This window comes from Ailuropoda melanoleuca, chromosome 11 (assembly GCF_002007445.2).
Source record: "Ailuropoda melanoleuca isolate Jingjing chromosome 11, ASM200744v2, whole genome shotgun sequence".
In the NCBI taxonomy this organism is placed as follows: domain Eukaryota; kingdom Metazoa; phylum Chordata; class Mammalia; order Carnivora; family Ursidae; genus Ailuropoda; species Ailuropoda melanoleuca.
The window spans coordinates 1,969,718-1,984,504 of NC_048228.1; the positions used below are offsets into that span (position 1 = coordinate 1,969,718).

The 14,787-nt window shown below is 64.8% G+C and overlaps 1 protein-coding gene across 16 annotated transcripts in view; it reads right to left on the reverse strand.

Moving 5' to 3' along the window:
- Positions 1-5,347: 5,347 nt before the first annotated feature.
- Positions 5,348-14,787, reverse strand: part of MEGF6 (multiple EGF like domains 6) — an 88,736-nt gene continuing 79,296 nt past the window's right edge. For 10 of the 16 annotated variants that reach the window (XM_034671097.1, XM_034671096.1, XM_034671089.1 and 7 more), the window contains 18 exons: positions 14,525-14,656; positions 14,308-14,436; positions 14,074-14,205; positions 13,443-13,571; positions 13,237-13,365; positions 12,848-12,976; positions 12,327-12,455; positions 11,964-12,092; positions 11,587-11,715; positions 11,329-11,457; positions 10,856-10,984; positions 10,172-10,300; positions 9,063-9,191; positions 8,727-8,855; positions 8,288-8,416; positions 8,069-8,197; positions 7,422-7,550; positions 5,348-6,000 (listed from right to left, as the gene is read on the reverse strand). In XM_034671097.1, coding sequence (XP_034526988.1) covers positions 5,936-6,000; positions 7,422-7,550; positions 8,069-8,197; positions 8,288-8,416; positions 8,727-8,855; positions 9,063-9,191; positions 10,172-10,300; positions 10,856-10,984; positions 11,329-11,457; positions 11,587-11,715; positions 11,964-12,092; positions 12,327-12,455; positions 12,848-12,976; positions 13,237-13,365; positions 13,443-13,571; positions 14,074-14,205; positions 14,308-14,436; positions 14,525-14,656 — 2,264 coding nt within the window. In that variant the 3' untranslated portion in view covers positions 5,348-5,935. Of the gene's footprint in view, positions 6,001-7,421; positions 7,551-8,068; positions 8,198-8,287; positions 8,417-8,726; positions 8,856-9,062; positions 9,192-10,171; positions 10,301-10,855; positions 10,985-11,328; positions 11,474-11,586; positions 11,716-11,963; positions 12,093-12,326; positions 12,456-12,847; positions 12,977-13,236; positions 13,366-13,442; positions 13,572-14,073; positions 14,206-14,307; positions 14,437-14,524; positions 14,657-14,787 lie in introns of those variants that run through there. The other 6 variants (XM_034671093.1, XM_034671092.1, XM_034671095.1 and 3 more) reach the window with 6 other exon arrangements.

Genomic DNA, 14,787 nt, shown 5'->3' on the forward strand with positions numbered 1-14,787 from the left:
CCCAGCGGAAGTGGGTGACCGGGCCGGCCGGCCCTCTGCCCCTCCCAGCCGTGGGCCTGGCCAGGTGGGGCGGGGAGACGGGGGGCGGGGACTGAGCCGGTTGGAGGGCCGAGTGAGGAGGAGGGGCGGGGCTGCTCTGAGCCCCGCCCACTGAGTCAGGTAAGGGCAGGAATTCAGCACCGGGAGGGGCCGGCAACTCCTCCCCATTGACCTGCAAGGGGACGTCCATGGCCTCAGGCAGTGGGAAGGGCCAGGCCTAGGTCAGAGCCCAGGCGGCACGGGCTGTGCTGCGCAAGGACTCTGCATGATGGGGGGATGGGACAGTCGGGGCTCCGGGACGGCTGCAGGGTGGGGGTTCTCTGGAGCCAGCCCCGGTTAAGCTCCTCCCACTTCCTGTATGGCTGGGAATTTGGGACACGGACTTCCCCACCTGTGAGCTAGGTGAACTCCCTGCTCTTTCCCCAGACCCGCGGTCGGGGCGAGCTGGCAGGCAAGGCTGGGCATAGGCGCGCGCATGCGTATTTGTGTGTGCGTGTGTGTGCCCCGCAGGGGAGGGGGGAGCATCTCTGTGGCTCTCACCGCTGACCCCCTGAACGGGGAGGGCAGGCCTGTCTACTGCCCATTCTGCCAGGGACAGTTTCACTGAATGGACAGAGAGGGTTTGGACGGCCCAGGGGCCACGCCCTTAATGTCTTGACCCGGGGCCCGGACACAGCCTGGGGTCCTCTTCGGTCCGGGTAGTGGCTGAAGCCCCCTCTGCCTCCACGGAGTCAGGAAGAATGTTTAGCCAGGAGGAGGGATGTGGCTAGATGAGGGGTAGGGACTACGGGGCGGGGGGGGGGGGGGGGGGGGCTGCCAGCTCAGGACGGACACCCCACAGAGAGGAATCAGGAAGCACAAGGCCCGGCTGCTTCGAGGTCTGGAGGGGGCCCAGGCGGGTGGACGGGAAGAGAGGAAGGCCAAAGCTTTCCCTGGCGTGAGTGCCCACTCGACACCCCCGAGGGTCCTCTGCTCAGTCTGGGGTCCCTTCCTGGGGGTGGAGAGGCCAGCCCGGACCCTGGCCCTTCCCAGGCCGAGGCTGCTCTGACTTGCCTTCCAGGAGAGCTGGTCCTAAGACCTTAAAGGATCTTTCTGCTGCCCACCCCCAGACACCAGGGCATCCTGGGGAGAGCCCCAGCACACCTGCTGTGCTGGGGTGGGGTCTCCAGAGGCCGTCTAGCCCCTCCTCCCAGCCAGCTGCACTGCCCCTTTTGTTGCAGGTGGGGAAACAAGACCCCAGAGCCTCTGCCCACTGCTGGGGGCCATCCCAGCTTCCCAGGACGTAAGCCAACCCCAGTGGAGCCCAGTGGGAACAGACACCAAGGTGTCCCAGCCCACCCACTTGCTGTTAGAACCACTCCGCAACATTCCAGGGCCTTTCTGCAGGGATGACCCACTTCCCTTGAGGGCCCGGGTGGCTGGTGGGGGCCACTGCAGCCAGGCCCTAAAGACATCTAGCGCCCCCAGGTGTCCACCTCAGCAGTGCCTGGGGCTCCCCATGCCCCACACCACGACGAGAGCCCCTGGACCCCCTGACTCTTGCCCCTTAAGCGTGCAGGTCATCTCCATCCAGACCTTTGTGGGCCCTGGGCGTCCGTGAATCCCGCACACTTCGTCACACTTGGTCACTGACAGTGGTCCCAAGTTCAGCCCCCCACGTGTGTTAAACATCCCCAACCCCCAACCCCCAGCTGTCACCTGTCAGCCCCTGGCTGGGGGGCTTTCTTGGGACAGGGGTCGCATCAGATCGGGGGCCCTCCGCCCCTTGCAGGGATCCTAATCTGGTTCGGGGCTTCACACAAACTTTTGCCAGATAAACCCATGGGCACAGATGGGTCTTGTTGCCGCATTGAAGGATGTCGTACTTGGTACTGTTTCAGCAGAGATCACGGCCTCTGCGGAAGTTCTACCGACCTCTAGGTTTTACACGTTTCATAGCCTATCCATGCTCTTCCTGCCCCACTCCGATTCCTAGTCATCTCACGTGTCCGGGGCTCTTCTGCAACCCGGGTCCTGCGCCCCCGAGCAGGGTTCTCTCTTCCCCACAGCCTCACATCCCAGTTTCTAGCTCTCGGCGAGTGGAGCCTGGGGAGCTCTGCTGGGAGGGGCGGGGGGGCAGGAAACACACTGGCATCCAGTCTCCCTCCCAGGGAAGTTGTTCGCTCCTTCCACAGCGTTTACGGGGCCCTACGCAGGCGCCGTCCATCCAGGGTTCCAGTGTGGAGTGAGCAGAGCCACGTCTCCCAGACTGCGTTCTCCTGGGGGAGGGACAGCCAGAGCTGGGGGCTCCCGGGTCAGGGCCAGGGAGGTGGACAGCACAGGCGGAGACGGCAGGGCCCCAGCGTGTGCCGGGCGGGCACGAGCGGCAGGCAGGCCTTCTTCGCTCACAGAGACTTGAGCCACTGGTTTCTCCACCAGACTTGCAAGACATTCTTGGCGCATGACCATTGTCAACAAAGCGCCTGTCTGTACCCACTCCCGCCTCCCGAGAATTTATATCCTAAAGAGATGCTGAATTCTGTAGAATACTCTTTCTGCTTCCAGCAGACAATCATCCGATTGCTCGTCTCCTCAAATACGTCAGTGCATTTGGGGGAATTAGGTTGTCCTGGCATTTTACTCAAGTGCAATGCCCATTGGATCGAGTTGATATTCTTTATAAAATAGTCTTGAGCGGCGGGGTGCCTGGGCAGCTCAGTCGGGTAAGCGTCCAACTCTTGATTTCAGCTCAGGTTATGATCTCGGGGTCATGAAATCAAGCCCCACACTGGGCTCTGCGCTCCGCGAGGAGTCTGCTTGCAATTCTCTCTCCCTCTGTCCATCCTGCTCGTGGGTGCTCCTTCTTTCTCTTTCTCAAATAAATAAATCTTTAAAAAAATGTGTATTTGAGTAACTAATATCTAGGATGGGGATTTCTGCATACATGTAACGAGTCTGTCATCTCCTCTCCTTGTACCTCCCTCACCTGGTTTAAGAACCAGGTTAGACTGGCCTCATGAAATGAGGTGAGCTGCTTTTCTTCTTTTTAGAGATTCCCCCGTTACTATTTGCATTTACTTACGTTATTGGTTTATTCATGTTTTTTTTATTTCTACCAACACCAATCCTGGCATTTCATAATTTCCCTTAAAACTTACCATTTTTTAAAAAATTTCAAGTTCCTTGTACGTGGTCACTCCTAGTATCATTTTGAGCCCTTACTCTGTCGTTTCTGTGAGTTAATTCTTCCTCCTGTGTTTTGTCTGTGTTTAAAAAAATCAGTCTTGCTCGCTCTTGTCTTCCTTACTCACCTTCAAAGGAATGTTGGTTTTGTTAAGTGCGGCATCCTTCTGCATTTGTGAGTGTGAAGTTCATACACAGATGTGAATTCCGTGTTTACGAATATGATGCATGTATGAGCATGAGCCTCAGTATCGATCGACCGCATCTGTTGAAGCTCGCTACACTTTATTCCTTGCTTATGTCCTGCTCTCTTGACCTAGCTACTGTTTTATTTATAAAGAGCACGTCAAAATCAGCAGCTCGCACAGTTTACTTCCAGCTGTTACAGCATCAGTCCCGGGAATTTCCGAGCTGCCGCTGTTTCGTGAACACATCCCCACACGGACTTCCACACCGCCACTTCTGATGCGTTTCCCTCCGAAACATTAAAGCTCGTAGCCCGCTTTCTTTTGACTTACTCTGTGGGCATCTCCATCCATCGTTCTAGGGGCATCTTTCACAGTTCAAATACCGCTGAGCAGCGTCTCACGCAGCCCTGGGACCGGGGTTTAGATCGTCCCTTGTCCCATGTATGGGCTTTGTGGATCTACTTTCTTACTCTGTTTGTCCTCCCTCTTTCCCGACCTTCCACCAGCACAAGGACATGCCCTCCGGGGCTGAAAGGCTGCCCGCCCACCAGTGTTCTTGCAGGGGGCGCACCTGTCTTCCTATGATGCAAATGCATGCAGGTGCACTCCCTCGCCAGCCAGCATCGGTGGTCTCTCCGCATCGCTCGCCAGCAGAGAGGGTCCCGGGGCCCTCTCCCAGCCCCTGCTCTGGCGCCCCTGCTCCCACACCCCTGCCATAGGTCGCTGTGAATGGTTGCTTCTTTTTGTGACTAGGTGACTCGACTAAGTGACTCGGGGAATCTCACCTCCCCACCGCACCTGCTGTGTTTCTTGCTCTCCTTGCTGGCACGTTTTCAGCTCTGGTTTCAGCTCTGGCTTCCGAGGGTTAACCCCCAAGAGTAATCCGGGCTTTGTTTTTCAGACACTTTAACAGCACATACATTTCGAGTTTCAAAACTTTTTCTTCAGTGCTCTGAGAACAGAATGTCACTTTCTCGGTTTCCGGAGTTTCTGTTGTGAAGGCTGATGCCACGTGGGTTTCTGTTCTTTCCTGGGCCTTTTAGGATCTCTCCTTGCTGGTGATTTCCTTAAAATTCTTCAGACCGTGGCATTCTCACCCCTGTTCTGCCACGTCGAGTGCTTTCAGTCTGAGATCATTCACCTTCTGGCGTTGCTTCCCGTCAATTTTTTCCTCTTGTCTAGAGCTTCAGTTAGAAGGAGGTCAACGCCTCCCCTCCTCCGTTTCTGTTAGCCTCCGGAGACGTCCTCTCCCTCCGAGCCTCCCTGCCGCTTTCCAGAAGAGCGCCCTGCACCGCAGAGCCTGCGGTCTAGCCGCGCCGGGCTGCCCTCACCACTGTTCCTGTACCGGCTTCTTCTGTACGGTCCCTGGCCTGGCCCCGTCCCCTCCAGAGACATTCATCACACTTACGTGAACGCCCCATAACTGGCTCTCTCTGCTAGGTGTCTGTTTAAGGGGACGTGGCTGCCAGAACCCTCCTCGTTTCACTCTGCCAGGTCCTTTGCCCTGAGGGTAAGCGCTAGCTGGACTGGTGTTGGGGGGGGCACCGGGGGCTACAGCCCAGACCCTAAGTGCTGGTGTGGCCATCTGGGTCCAACCCAGTCCACTGGCCACCCCACCCCTGGGATGCTCTTCACCCCCCCCTGCCGTTTCCACCCTGAAGACAGGAGGGGTGGGGTGCCCATGTTGACCCCCCATCACCCTGCCCTCAGGCCAGCCTCCTCCCCATGGGGCCATGCTCCCACACACAGACCAGCCCCCGCGTGCCCCCCTAGAGCACCGGGAACCGGACAAACCCCAACTCTCCTCGTACACCACCCCCACCCCTAGGGAGGGGCAGGGACCAAATGGGGCCCAGCGCCTGTGGGGCCTCCCTGGCCCGGGGGAAGGTTCCTGTCCACACGCACTGTGATGCCCTGGGAGGCCAGCACAGCAAGCCCAAAGCAGCGAACACACAGGCCACAAGGAAGCAGCGGCTTCTTTCTTAAGTTTCTGGATTTCACAGGTACCGGAGCCCGCCGCCCAGAGACCCCACGGGGCCCCAAAGTCCCGCAGCAGGGTTTCCTGGGGCAGGCAGGGGCGGGCAGCCTTCCGGTGCCCAGGGGTGCAGGGGGCGTGGCCAGCTGCCCATAAATACGTCTCCATAAATACAGCGGGTCAACAGGCTGAGCGCAGCAGCCCCAGGGCCTAGCACCACAAGAACCTGATCAGAAGGCAGGGGCTCTGCCTGCGCCTGCACCCACGCGCCCTCGGTCCTCGCCCAGGGCCGCGGAGGGGGCGGCAGGGGGGTGGGCGGGGGGGCTTCCTCAGCACTTGCGTCCAGCGCCGCTGTGTGGCTGTGCAGCCCGAGGCCGGGCCCACTCGCCTGGGCTCCTTGGAGCTAGGGCAGGCAGCGCCTCGCTCCCCGTGGCCAGCCGATCCTTGCCCAGCGAGAGGCCGCAGGGCCGGGCACAGTCTGGGGCTGCAGTCCTGGCTGGCCCACAGGCACCCCTCCTCGGTCGTCACCAAAACGCCTGGAAGATGGGCCTGCTTGGGGGCTGCCTCTGAGCTAGTGTTTCTCTGCCCTGCTGCCGAGCCCAAGTGCTGGTCCGTGAGAAGCTGGATGTGAGGCCGCTGCAGGGACAGGGGAAAGGAGGGTCAGCGCCAGGGCCGGTGGGAACTCTTGAAGCTGCCAGAGTTCGGGGCTCACACTTCCCGTGTTCCCTCCTGCCCTTCCAGCTCCAGCCTAGAGGGGAGACAGCCCCCCCTTCCTCCCCAGCTCTGAGGTCCAGGTTCTGGATCCCCCGCTGCCCTGTGGGGCCCAAACTATATATAAGTGGGCAATCTTCATCCCTCTTCTGGCCTCAGTCTGCTGGTAACAGGCCAATGATGCCCCAAATGCAAACGCCAGTCTCCCACTTAGGCCCGTCCGGGTCCTCCCCGGCAAAGTCTCTTCCCTGCTCACACCTATGCAAATAGCGAGGCCTCCCCCCTTCCCCAAATGACAGCTCCCTGTTCCCCCAAGCACAGCAGCATGGAGGGCTGGGAGGTGCTTTACTAGAACCCCGCCAGTCCACTCCAGGGCAGGGGGCAGGGGCCAGGACTGCAAGGCAGCACAGCCTTGCCTCTCTTCCTTCCCACCTGCCTGAAGGGTAAGCCAGGTCCGAGACCCCAGTACCAGTCCAGGCCGCCAGGACCGCACAGGGGTCTGCAGTGCAGTACCACAGATGACCACCAGGTGCCGCCGTGGGTGGCGCTCGGGTCGGAGCCGCAGCCCTGCCAGCCGCGCCTCCATTGCCCACCGTGAGACCCTAACAGTCCTGGGCCAGGGCTGCCTCCCAGTGGCTCAAAAACAGGCACACGCAACAACCAGCCCGCATGTGGGGTTCCCAGGCCGCAGACCCGTCTGGACTCCCGGCTTCACCTGTCCATGGAGCCTGTCCCCGCGGGGCCAGACGCGACCCTCTCAGCACACAGCTCCCCTCCCTTCAGCAGGCTAGGCCTGGGCGAGCTGACCAGGGGGCTCCAGGGGCACCCCGACTTCTGCCTGCAGATGTGTGTTCCCCCGGGGGCGTGGGGGCCGAGAGGCCAAGGTGCTGTCACTGCGCGCTCCCCCATTGCCCAGGGTCGGGGCGGGTGTTGCTGACGGGCACTGCGTGCACACCCACAGGGCTTAGTACACAGACTGCAGCAAACGTACGCACGGGCGCACCATCACGCCCGGCTTCACACACACGCAGCACAAGTTGGGGAGGGGGTGAAGGGCTGGGTCAGCGCCCACCTACACTATGTCACCTAGCCTGCCCACAGGGCTGTGGGGGGCTGCAGGGGGCTGCTGGCACGGCAGAACCCTGCCCCACCGTCCAGCAGCTGCGAGGCCCACACCTGGCGCGTGAGAAGCCGTGTGGAACCCGCGGGCACGGCGGGGGGATGGCGACATTCTCGCCAGCTAGCCTGGCCGACCACCTGTGTGTGGGAGGAGGGACGGGGTTCCCGCGGGGGCAGGGCTGGGGAGCATGTTGTCTTCCTGCCTCCCCCTGGGGAGCCTAACTCACCTTGCTGGCAGGTGGGCCCCAAGTAGCCGTCCACGCAGTGGCACCGCCCACTGACGGGGTCACAGGCAGCCCCAGCCCCACAGCTGCAGCGCAGGGCACAGCCCGGCCCGAAGAAGCCCGGTGTGCAGTCTGCAGGAAGAAGGCCGTGGGAGACACGGCCCTGAGGGCCGTTCCTGCCTGCTCTGCCCGGGGCGCCCCAGGCCCTCTGGGTAGGGATCCCTCCCTCTTCCTGCCCTGCGCGGGCCTCCCACGTGGGAAAGCTCCAGGTACTGGGCGCCTGCCCAACCCCGGGACTGACCAAGGGGGCCTGGCAGTCAGGGATGCTCCTCCCCAGGTCAAGACAAACATATGAGGTCATGTGTGCAACTGCAGGGGACAGCCCCTCCTATCTCTGAGCAGGCTGGCAGACCGGGAAGGTCTCCTTCCCACCTCACGGGGCCCGTTCTGGCCAGAGAGCAGGGGGAGGTCCTGACATTCCTGAGCAGGAGCCCCATGCTGGCCCCCGCCTGCAGAGGGGTGGGACCGGCACAGGGGGGCACGGAGCCCAGGCCAGGGGAGAGCACAGCTGAGGCTCCCCCTACACAAGCAATCCTTGCCACCAGCGGAAACCCATGCCCGTGCTCCGCCGAGCGCGACCCCAGACTCACCGAGGTCACAAGCGGCCCCTGTGCGCCCCGGGGGACACAGGCAGTGGCCGGTGATGGGGTCGCAAGGTGCCCCTGCCTCACAGTCACAGCGCTGGCGGCAGTCCTCTCCAAACGAGCCTGGTTCACACCCTGGTGGGGGGCAGTGGACTCAGCGTCCCATCCTGTCCCCTACCAGACAGGATAGGGCCAGGGGAGCACATGGGAACACGGAGCACTCACCCCTCTCACAGAGCTGGCCGGAGAAGCCGGAGGGGCAGACACACTGGCCGTTGACGGGGTGGCAGGGGGCCCCGTGCCGACACTCACACGCTGCCTGGCAGCCAGCCCCGTGAAAGCCGGGGGGACAGGCTGAAGGACACCCCAGTTAGAGCTCCTACCTCAGTCCTGGTTCAGAGGCTTGTGCTCCCCCTTTCTCCCACCCAGGCCTGGCCCCCCATCACAACTGGGGCTTAGGGGAGAGGTGCACCTGCTCACATGGGACCCTGGGCGGAGGCCTCCAGCCTTGACGTCCCAAAGTGAGTGGGGCCAGGCCTTGTCTCACCGGCCGCCACGGGGAGGGACAGGAACAGTGGCCATCGCTATGGAAGCCCACGTTGGTCCCGACCTCCCACGTGGGAGGAGCAGCCACCGGGGCCGGGGTCCCCACCCCAGGACTCACAGTGCTGGCAGGCCGGGCCGTAGAAGCCGGGGCCGCAGTGGCAGGCGCCCGTGGTGGGCTCACAAGTGCCATTGTTTTGGCAAGAGCACTCCAGACGGCAGGCGGCACCGTAGTAACCAGGAGGGCAGGCTGGGGACAGAGCCAGCAGGTCAGCCTCCTGCCGCAGAAGACCGGGGGGGCCCGAGGGACGGCCCCCGGCACGAGCCTGATTCGCGCGACCTTGGGGGGCCCTGCCCAGCCCCACAGCAGCCCCACACAGAGGCTCCTGAGCCCCGTGCTCTCCTGGGGGGTCCAGACCAGTCCCCTCCCCGGCCAGGGCGTGGCCTGCCCACTCACCCAGCTCACAGTATGGCCCCGTCCAGCCCAGGCCGCAGGAGCAGCTGCCATTGGCCGCATGGCACAGGCCCCCATTCCTGCAGGAGCACACGTGCTCACAGCTCACGCCAAACCGGTTCTGAGGGCAGCCTGGGGGCAGAAGTCAGACACTGTTCAGTGCTCCGGCCCAGGGCTGGACACGCTCTGGGGACACGTCCCTACATCTGGCCTTCATTCAACGAACACTTCCTGGGGCCAGTCTCTGCCCCCAGGTGCCCATGTGCCAGGGAGTTGACACCAGCCGCATCCTGCCCATTCATCCATCCTCTCCGCAAACGCCAGGCCTGGCTGAGCGCCGAGGAGGGGCAGGGAGTGCTTGCCCAGCTGAAGGGAGCTGGTTAGGGAAGACTTCCTGGAGGTGGTGGCCGGCCCTCTGCACAGGCACATCCTCCAGGCTGAGGCGGCCGGGCTGCCAGGCCCTCCAGATGGTCCCTGATCATAATCTGATTGACCCATGACTGCTGTAGTCCCTGGAGGCCTGGACACAGCCTAGCTGCAGCCAGGCCACAGTGCTTAGGACTCTGCTACCACCAGCTAAGAACTGGGGGACTCGTGGGGGGGAGGTCACTGACCCCTTGATGAGGACCAAAGGCTGGCAGAGTGCTCTGACCTACCAGGGTGTGGGAGCCAGGCCAAGGGGCCATAGCTGTGGCCACGGGGACCAGGAGTGCCATCATGGGTGGCAGCCCCAGGACGGCTCCTGGGGTCACCCCCTTTCCCCACCACACCCTGTACTCCAGGACTCCCTCCACCTGGGGTTCTCGGCCTCCGGGCCCAGCAGGACCCTGTGCCACGGGGACTTGAGCCAGGGAGCTGGCTCTGTCATCAGACAAAACAGCCACTAGGCCCTCCTGCTGGGAGGCTCTGGGCTGGGACCTGTTCAGCGCCCCACCAGCCACTCGACAGGGTCAGTGGAGGCTGCTGGTGTGAATGCGCCACCCGGCTCTCGGGCCTGGTTCTCCCCTGGGAGACCCGTAGCTTCTCCCCATTGCCCCCCCACACCCCCATCCCAAGGGCTGATGCAGTGGCATCCGGGAAATGTGGAAGGGGCAGACAGAGCGGGCACTCACTGTGCTCACAGTGGACGCCAGTCCTCCCGGGGGGGCAGGTGCAGCTGCCAGTCACGGGGTCACAGGCTGCTCCCTGCCCACACCTGCACACGTGGGCACAGCCGGGGCCGAAGCGGCCCTGTGGACAGGCTGCTGGGAGGAAGCAGGACGGTGGCCACCCCTGCCGGCTCCCCTTTTCTCTGCCATGTCAGCCCGCAGACAGGGTGGGCTGTGGAGACCTCCCGTGCCCCTGCCCGCCCTGGCATCTCCCCTCCACCCGCAGTTCTGCTGGGGGCCAGGCCAGCTCTGCAGGGACAGGGACTCCCTGCTACCCCCACCCCACTGCCCCCAGCTGATCCAGGCTCCCAGACCGGCAGGAAGTTCCCCATGACTCAGAGACAGGCACTCTCCTGGGCGGGATGCCTAGCGGGCCTCCGTCTGCACAGAGGTGCACAAGCCCCTGCTGGACGTGGCCAGTGCAGGGGATCAGGGGAGGGGACAGAGCTGGCTGGCAGGGACACTGGGGTCACACGGACATCCCCACCTTAGCCCAGCCTGGGGTCAGGCCCAGCAGGAGAATCAGGAAGCTAGATGGTCAGGGGGCTGTCCTCCCACAGGCTGGCTGGGGGGCCCTGCCCACTGAGGCCCAGGGAGCAGCCACCCTGTCCCTCCCCCATTCACCCAGCCCTCCCCCCAGCCACTCACGCAGGCTGCAGTCAGCCCCCAGGAACCCCGCAGGGCAGAGGCAGGCCCCGGTGGCTGCATCACAGGAGCCCCCGTGGAGACACCCACACTGCTGCTCACAGCCAGGCCCAAACCGCCCGGGGGGGCACCCTGCAGGGACAGGGGCAGGTGCCAGAGGTCAGGGGCCAGGCCTTGCCCCCCTGGCATCCCACCCCCAGCCCTGGGATGAGCAGCGCCTCCTGAGGACAGCCTAGCAGGCCTGGTTCTCGCCGGGACACGCTGGGACACGCCGGGACAATGGCACTTATGCCCACAGCTCTCCCCAAAGGTGCCGGGTGGGCAGGCTGGGGTGCAGGTGGGAGCGGTCAGTCCTCGCCCAGCTCGGGAACAACCCCCCCATGTGGCCCCCTCTGGGGGTGGAGGTTTCGGGTGCAACTCGGGGTCCGTATAGCCTCAGCTACCAGCTGCTCTGCCCCCTGGCTGGGGTCACCTACCCTGCTCACAGCCGGGACCCGTGGAGCCTGGTGGACAGTGACACGCCCCGGTGACATGGTGGCAGGGGGCGCTGGGCGGGCACAGGCAGCGCTGGGCACAGGCCTTTCCAAACCAGCCATGCGGGCAGGCTGCAGGAAGTCAGGGCTGGGGGTGGTGGGGGGCTCTGGGGCCAGTGCAGCCCGGAGGGATCGCTGTGCAAACACCCCCTCCACCCTAGCAGCTGGCCCCATGGGTGCTGGCGGAGCCGAGGGGCTCACCGTTCTCACACCGTGAGCCTCTCCATCCCGGGGGGCAGAGGCAGGCCCCCGTCACGTGGTGGCAGGTGGCCCCCCGCCGGCAGGAACAGCGTTCCTCACAGCGTGCCCCAAACGTGCCCTCAGCACAGGCTGCGACAGGCAAAACAAGGCAGAGGACTGAGTCCTGCTCCAGGGGTGTGAGCAGGGCCAAACACCCCGCCACCCATCCCACAGGGGACCCCTGGGAGAGCTCGCACAGCAGCCCCTGCCCCCACCTGCCAAGGGACCACCTCACGGGGCCCTCCACCCTGGAGCAAGGCTGAGGCCACCCCTTGAGGGGACCAGCGGGGCCCCCTGGCCTCCCTCCACAACCCCAGCCCCCAATCTGGCCCACTTACGGCTCTGACACTTGTCCCCAGTCCAGCCGGCTGAGCAGAGACAGTGGCCCGAGGGCCGGTCACAGATGCCGCCGTTGAGACATCCGCAACTGTGCTCACAGCCGGCTCCAAAGCGCCCCGGGAGGCACTCTGCAGGGCACAGTACCCCAGGAGTGCCCCACGTCCCGAGGGCCCAGGAGACCCCCACCCCACCCATGCTTCCTGCACCCAGAGCCTCGGGCCCCTGTCCTTGAGAAGGTCACACCGCAGACCTACTGGCAGAAAGCCATCTCCGCCCACAGAGTGGGGGGCATGCCAGCATACTTCGGGGCACCCACCCTGGCTCCCGGGTCCCTCCGCCTCCTCTGTCTGACCCGGGCTCACCCTCCTCGCAGGCCAGGCCAGCCCAGCCCTCCGGGCACGTGCAGTGGCCTGAGACGGGGTCACAGGTGCCCCCGTGCTGACAGAGGCAGGCATGCTGACAGTTCTCGCCGTACGAGCCCGTGGGGCAGGCTGCAGGAGGAGGAGAGCAGCTCGCAGCAGCCCAGCCCAGCGGGCCCGACGCCTCTCCCCCATCAAGAGCCAGCCCAGTGGTTGTGCACCTTCCAGTACCCCACAAAACCCAATACCAGACATGGTGGGGAGGACCTCTCCCAGGCCTGTCTCTAAGACAACCCGCCCCAGACCACCCCGGGCCCACCAACCCAGCCCTGCAGAGCCCGGCACCTCCCTGCGCCCCCCAGGGCCAGGTGCCAGAGGGGGCATGACAGGCCCCCAGCCCCCCTGCCCACCGCTCCTGCTGAGACTCCTGTCCGCCAGCATCCCACGCCCACATGACCCCGTGTGGCCCACGGAGGGGCTGACACAATCCCTGGTCCCAGACTCCTGGGGTGGGGGTGGCTTACGTTCCAGGCAGGTGGGGCCGATCCAGCCAGGGCCGCAGCGGCACTGTCCATGGACAGGGTCACAGGAGCCCCCGTTGAAGCAGGAGCAGGTCTGGCTGCAGTTGTGTCCGTAGGTGGGGGCGGGGCAGGCTGCAGGAGGGAGGGGACCTTCAGGGTCTGGAGGGGCTGCAGCACGTCTGGGGCAGCTGGGCAACCTTCCCTTCCCTCTGGCCTGGGCACCCCTCAGGGTGGCCACCCAGAGGGACCAACACGCTGTTTGCGGGCAAACAGCGTTTCCAGTGGCCACCTGGCAGCTTCAGACACCCGGGAGGAGGCCCCCAGAGGTGGGCCTGGCACAGAGGCCCCGGCCCCTCTCCTGCAGCCCCCAGGGCCGCCTGGGCCTCACGCACCCTGTGCACAGCGGGGGCCCCGGCGGCCAGCAGGGCAGAGGCAGGAGCCGCTCACAGAGTCACAGGGGGCCCCGGCGGCACAGTCACAGACACCGCGACAGTCCAGGCCAAAGAAGCCCGCCGGGCAGGCTGCAGAGAGCAGGTGGTGATGGGACACGGCCAGGGTGGCAGGGTCCACCCGCCAGCCCCGGCACGCCCCAGCTCACCGCGTTCACAGAAGGCTCCCCTCCAGCCAGCCAGGCAGGTGCACGCCCCGCTGACATGGTCGCAGGCTGCCCCATGCTCACACTGGCACTGCCGCTCACAGCCCGGCCCAAAGTGGCCCTGGGGACACCCTGAGACACGCAGCCCCAGCCCGCTGTCAGCAGGAGCGGGGGAGACCGACCGAGACCCACCTGCACCTCTGGCATCCCAGGCGGGGCGGGGGGGGGACTGTGGGGCACTCCTCCCTTCCCTGCCCAGCTAAGGACTGAGTCAGTCCCCGGAGGAGGTAGGAACCCAAAGGCATGACCTCTGGAGCTGCCCCAGCCTGGGGGGGTGGGAGACACACACGGAAGGTCATGGCCCTTGGTCCTCCCCTCCTCCAGGTGCCAGGTGGCTGCTCCCTGCTCTCCCTGCCTGCTGCTCCAGGGGCACCCTACAGACCCCGGCAGTCTGGGGGGTGGTGGGAGGACGCCTAGGCCTGGCGGGACAGGGGCAGCTGGGGAAACTCAGGGGAGGAGACCGTCCACCTGTCCCCGGACAGAAGGACAGGATCAGAGCCCCCGGTACTTGCGTGCGTGCGTGTGCATGCGTGCACAGGCATGGGAGCGTGGCTGTGGGCGGCCCAGGACTCACGCTGTTCGCACCGCGGGCCTGTGTAGCCGGCCTCACACACACACAGGCCACTGACCGCGTCGCAACTCCCACGGCCTGGGCTGCAGGTGCAGCGCCGGCTGCAGTCGGGTCCCCAGCGCCCGTCATCACAGGCTGCAACACGGCCCGGGTCAGCCTGCACAGGCCCAGCCAGGCAGGGGGCCTCCTGCTGGCCCCAGCGCCCCCACCCCAAGCCCTGGGCCCCAGGCCACCCACCTCTCTGGCAGCTGAGGCCGGTCCACCCAGGGGCACAGCTGCAGCGTCCGGTTGCTGGATGGCAGTGCCCGTCATTGGCACAGGGGCACCTCAGCTGGCAGCCAGGCCCAAACCAGCCTGCCGGGCACGCTGCGGGATGGGGCAGGGTCATCCCATGGGCTGGCTGGGGCGCAGGCCAGGGGCTGACCATACTCAGGTCGGGGGACCCCGCACTCACCGTCCTGGCAGCGGCTGCCCGCGTAACCGGGGGGGCACAGGCAGGCTCCGGTCCCAGGCTCACAGGTGGCACCATGCTCACACGCAGGGCAGATCTCCTGGCAGCCGAGCCCCCAGCGGCCCTCAGGACAATCTAGACACCCCCCCCGCCAGGCAGTCAGTCTCCCCCGGGGCCTTGCTGGCCCTGTCTGACACGGCACTGACCCCGCATCACGGCTCAGGGGAGAGGAAGCAACGGGTCATGGGAACCCCCAATCCCTCCCC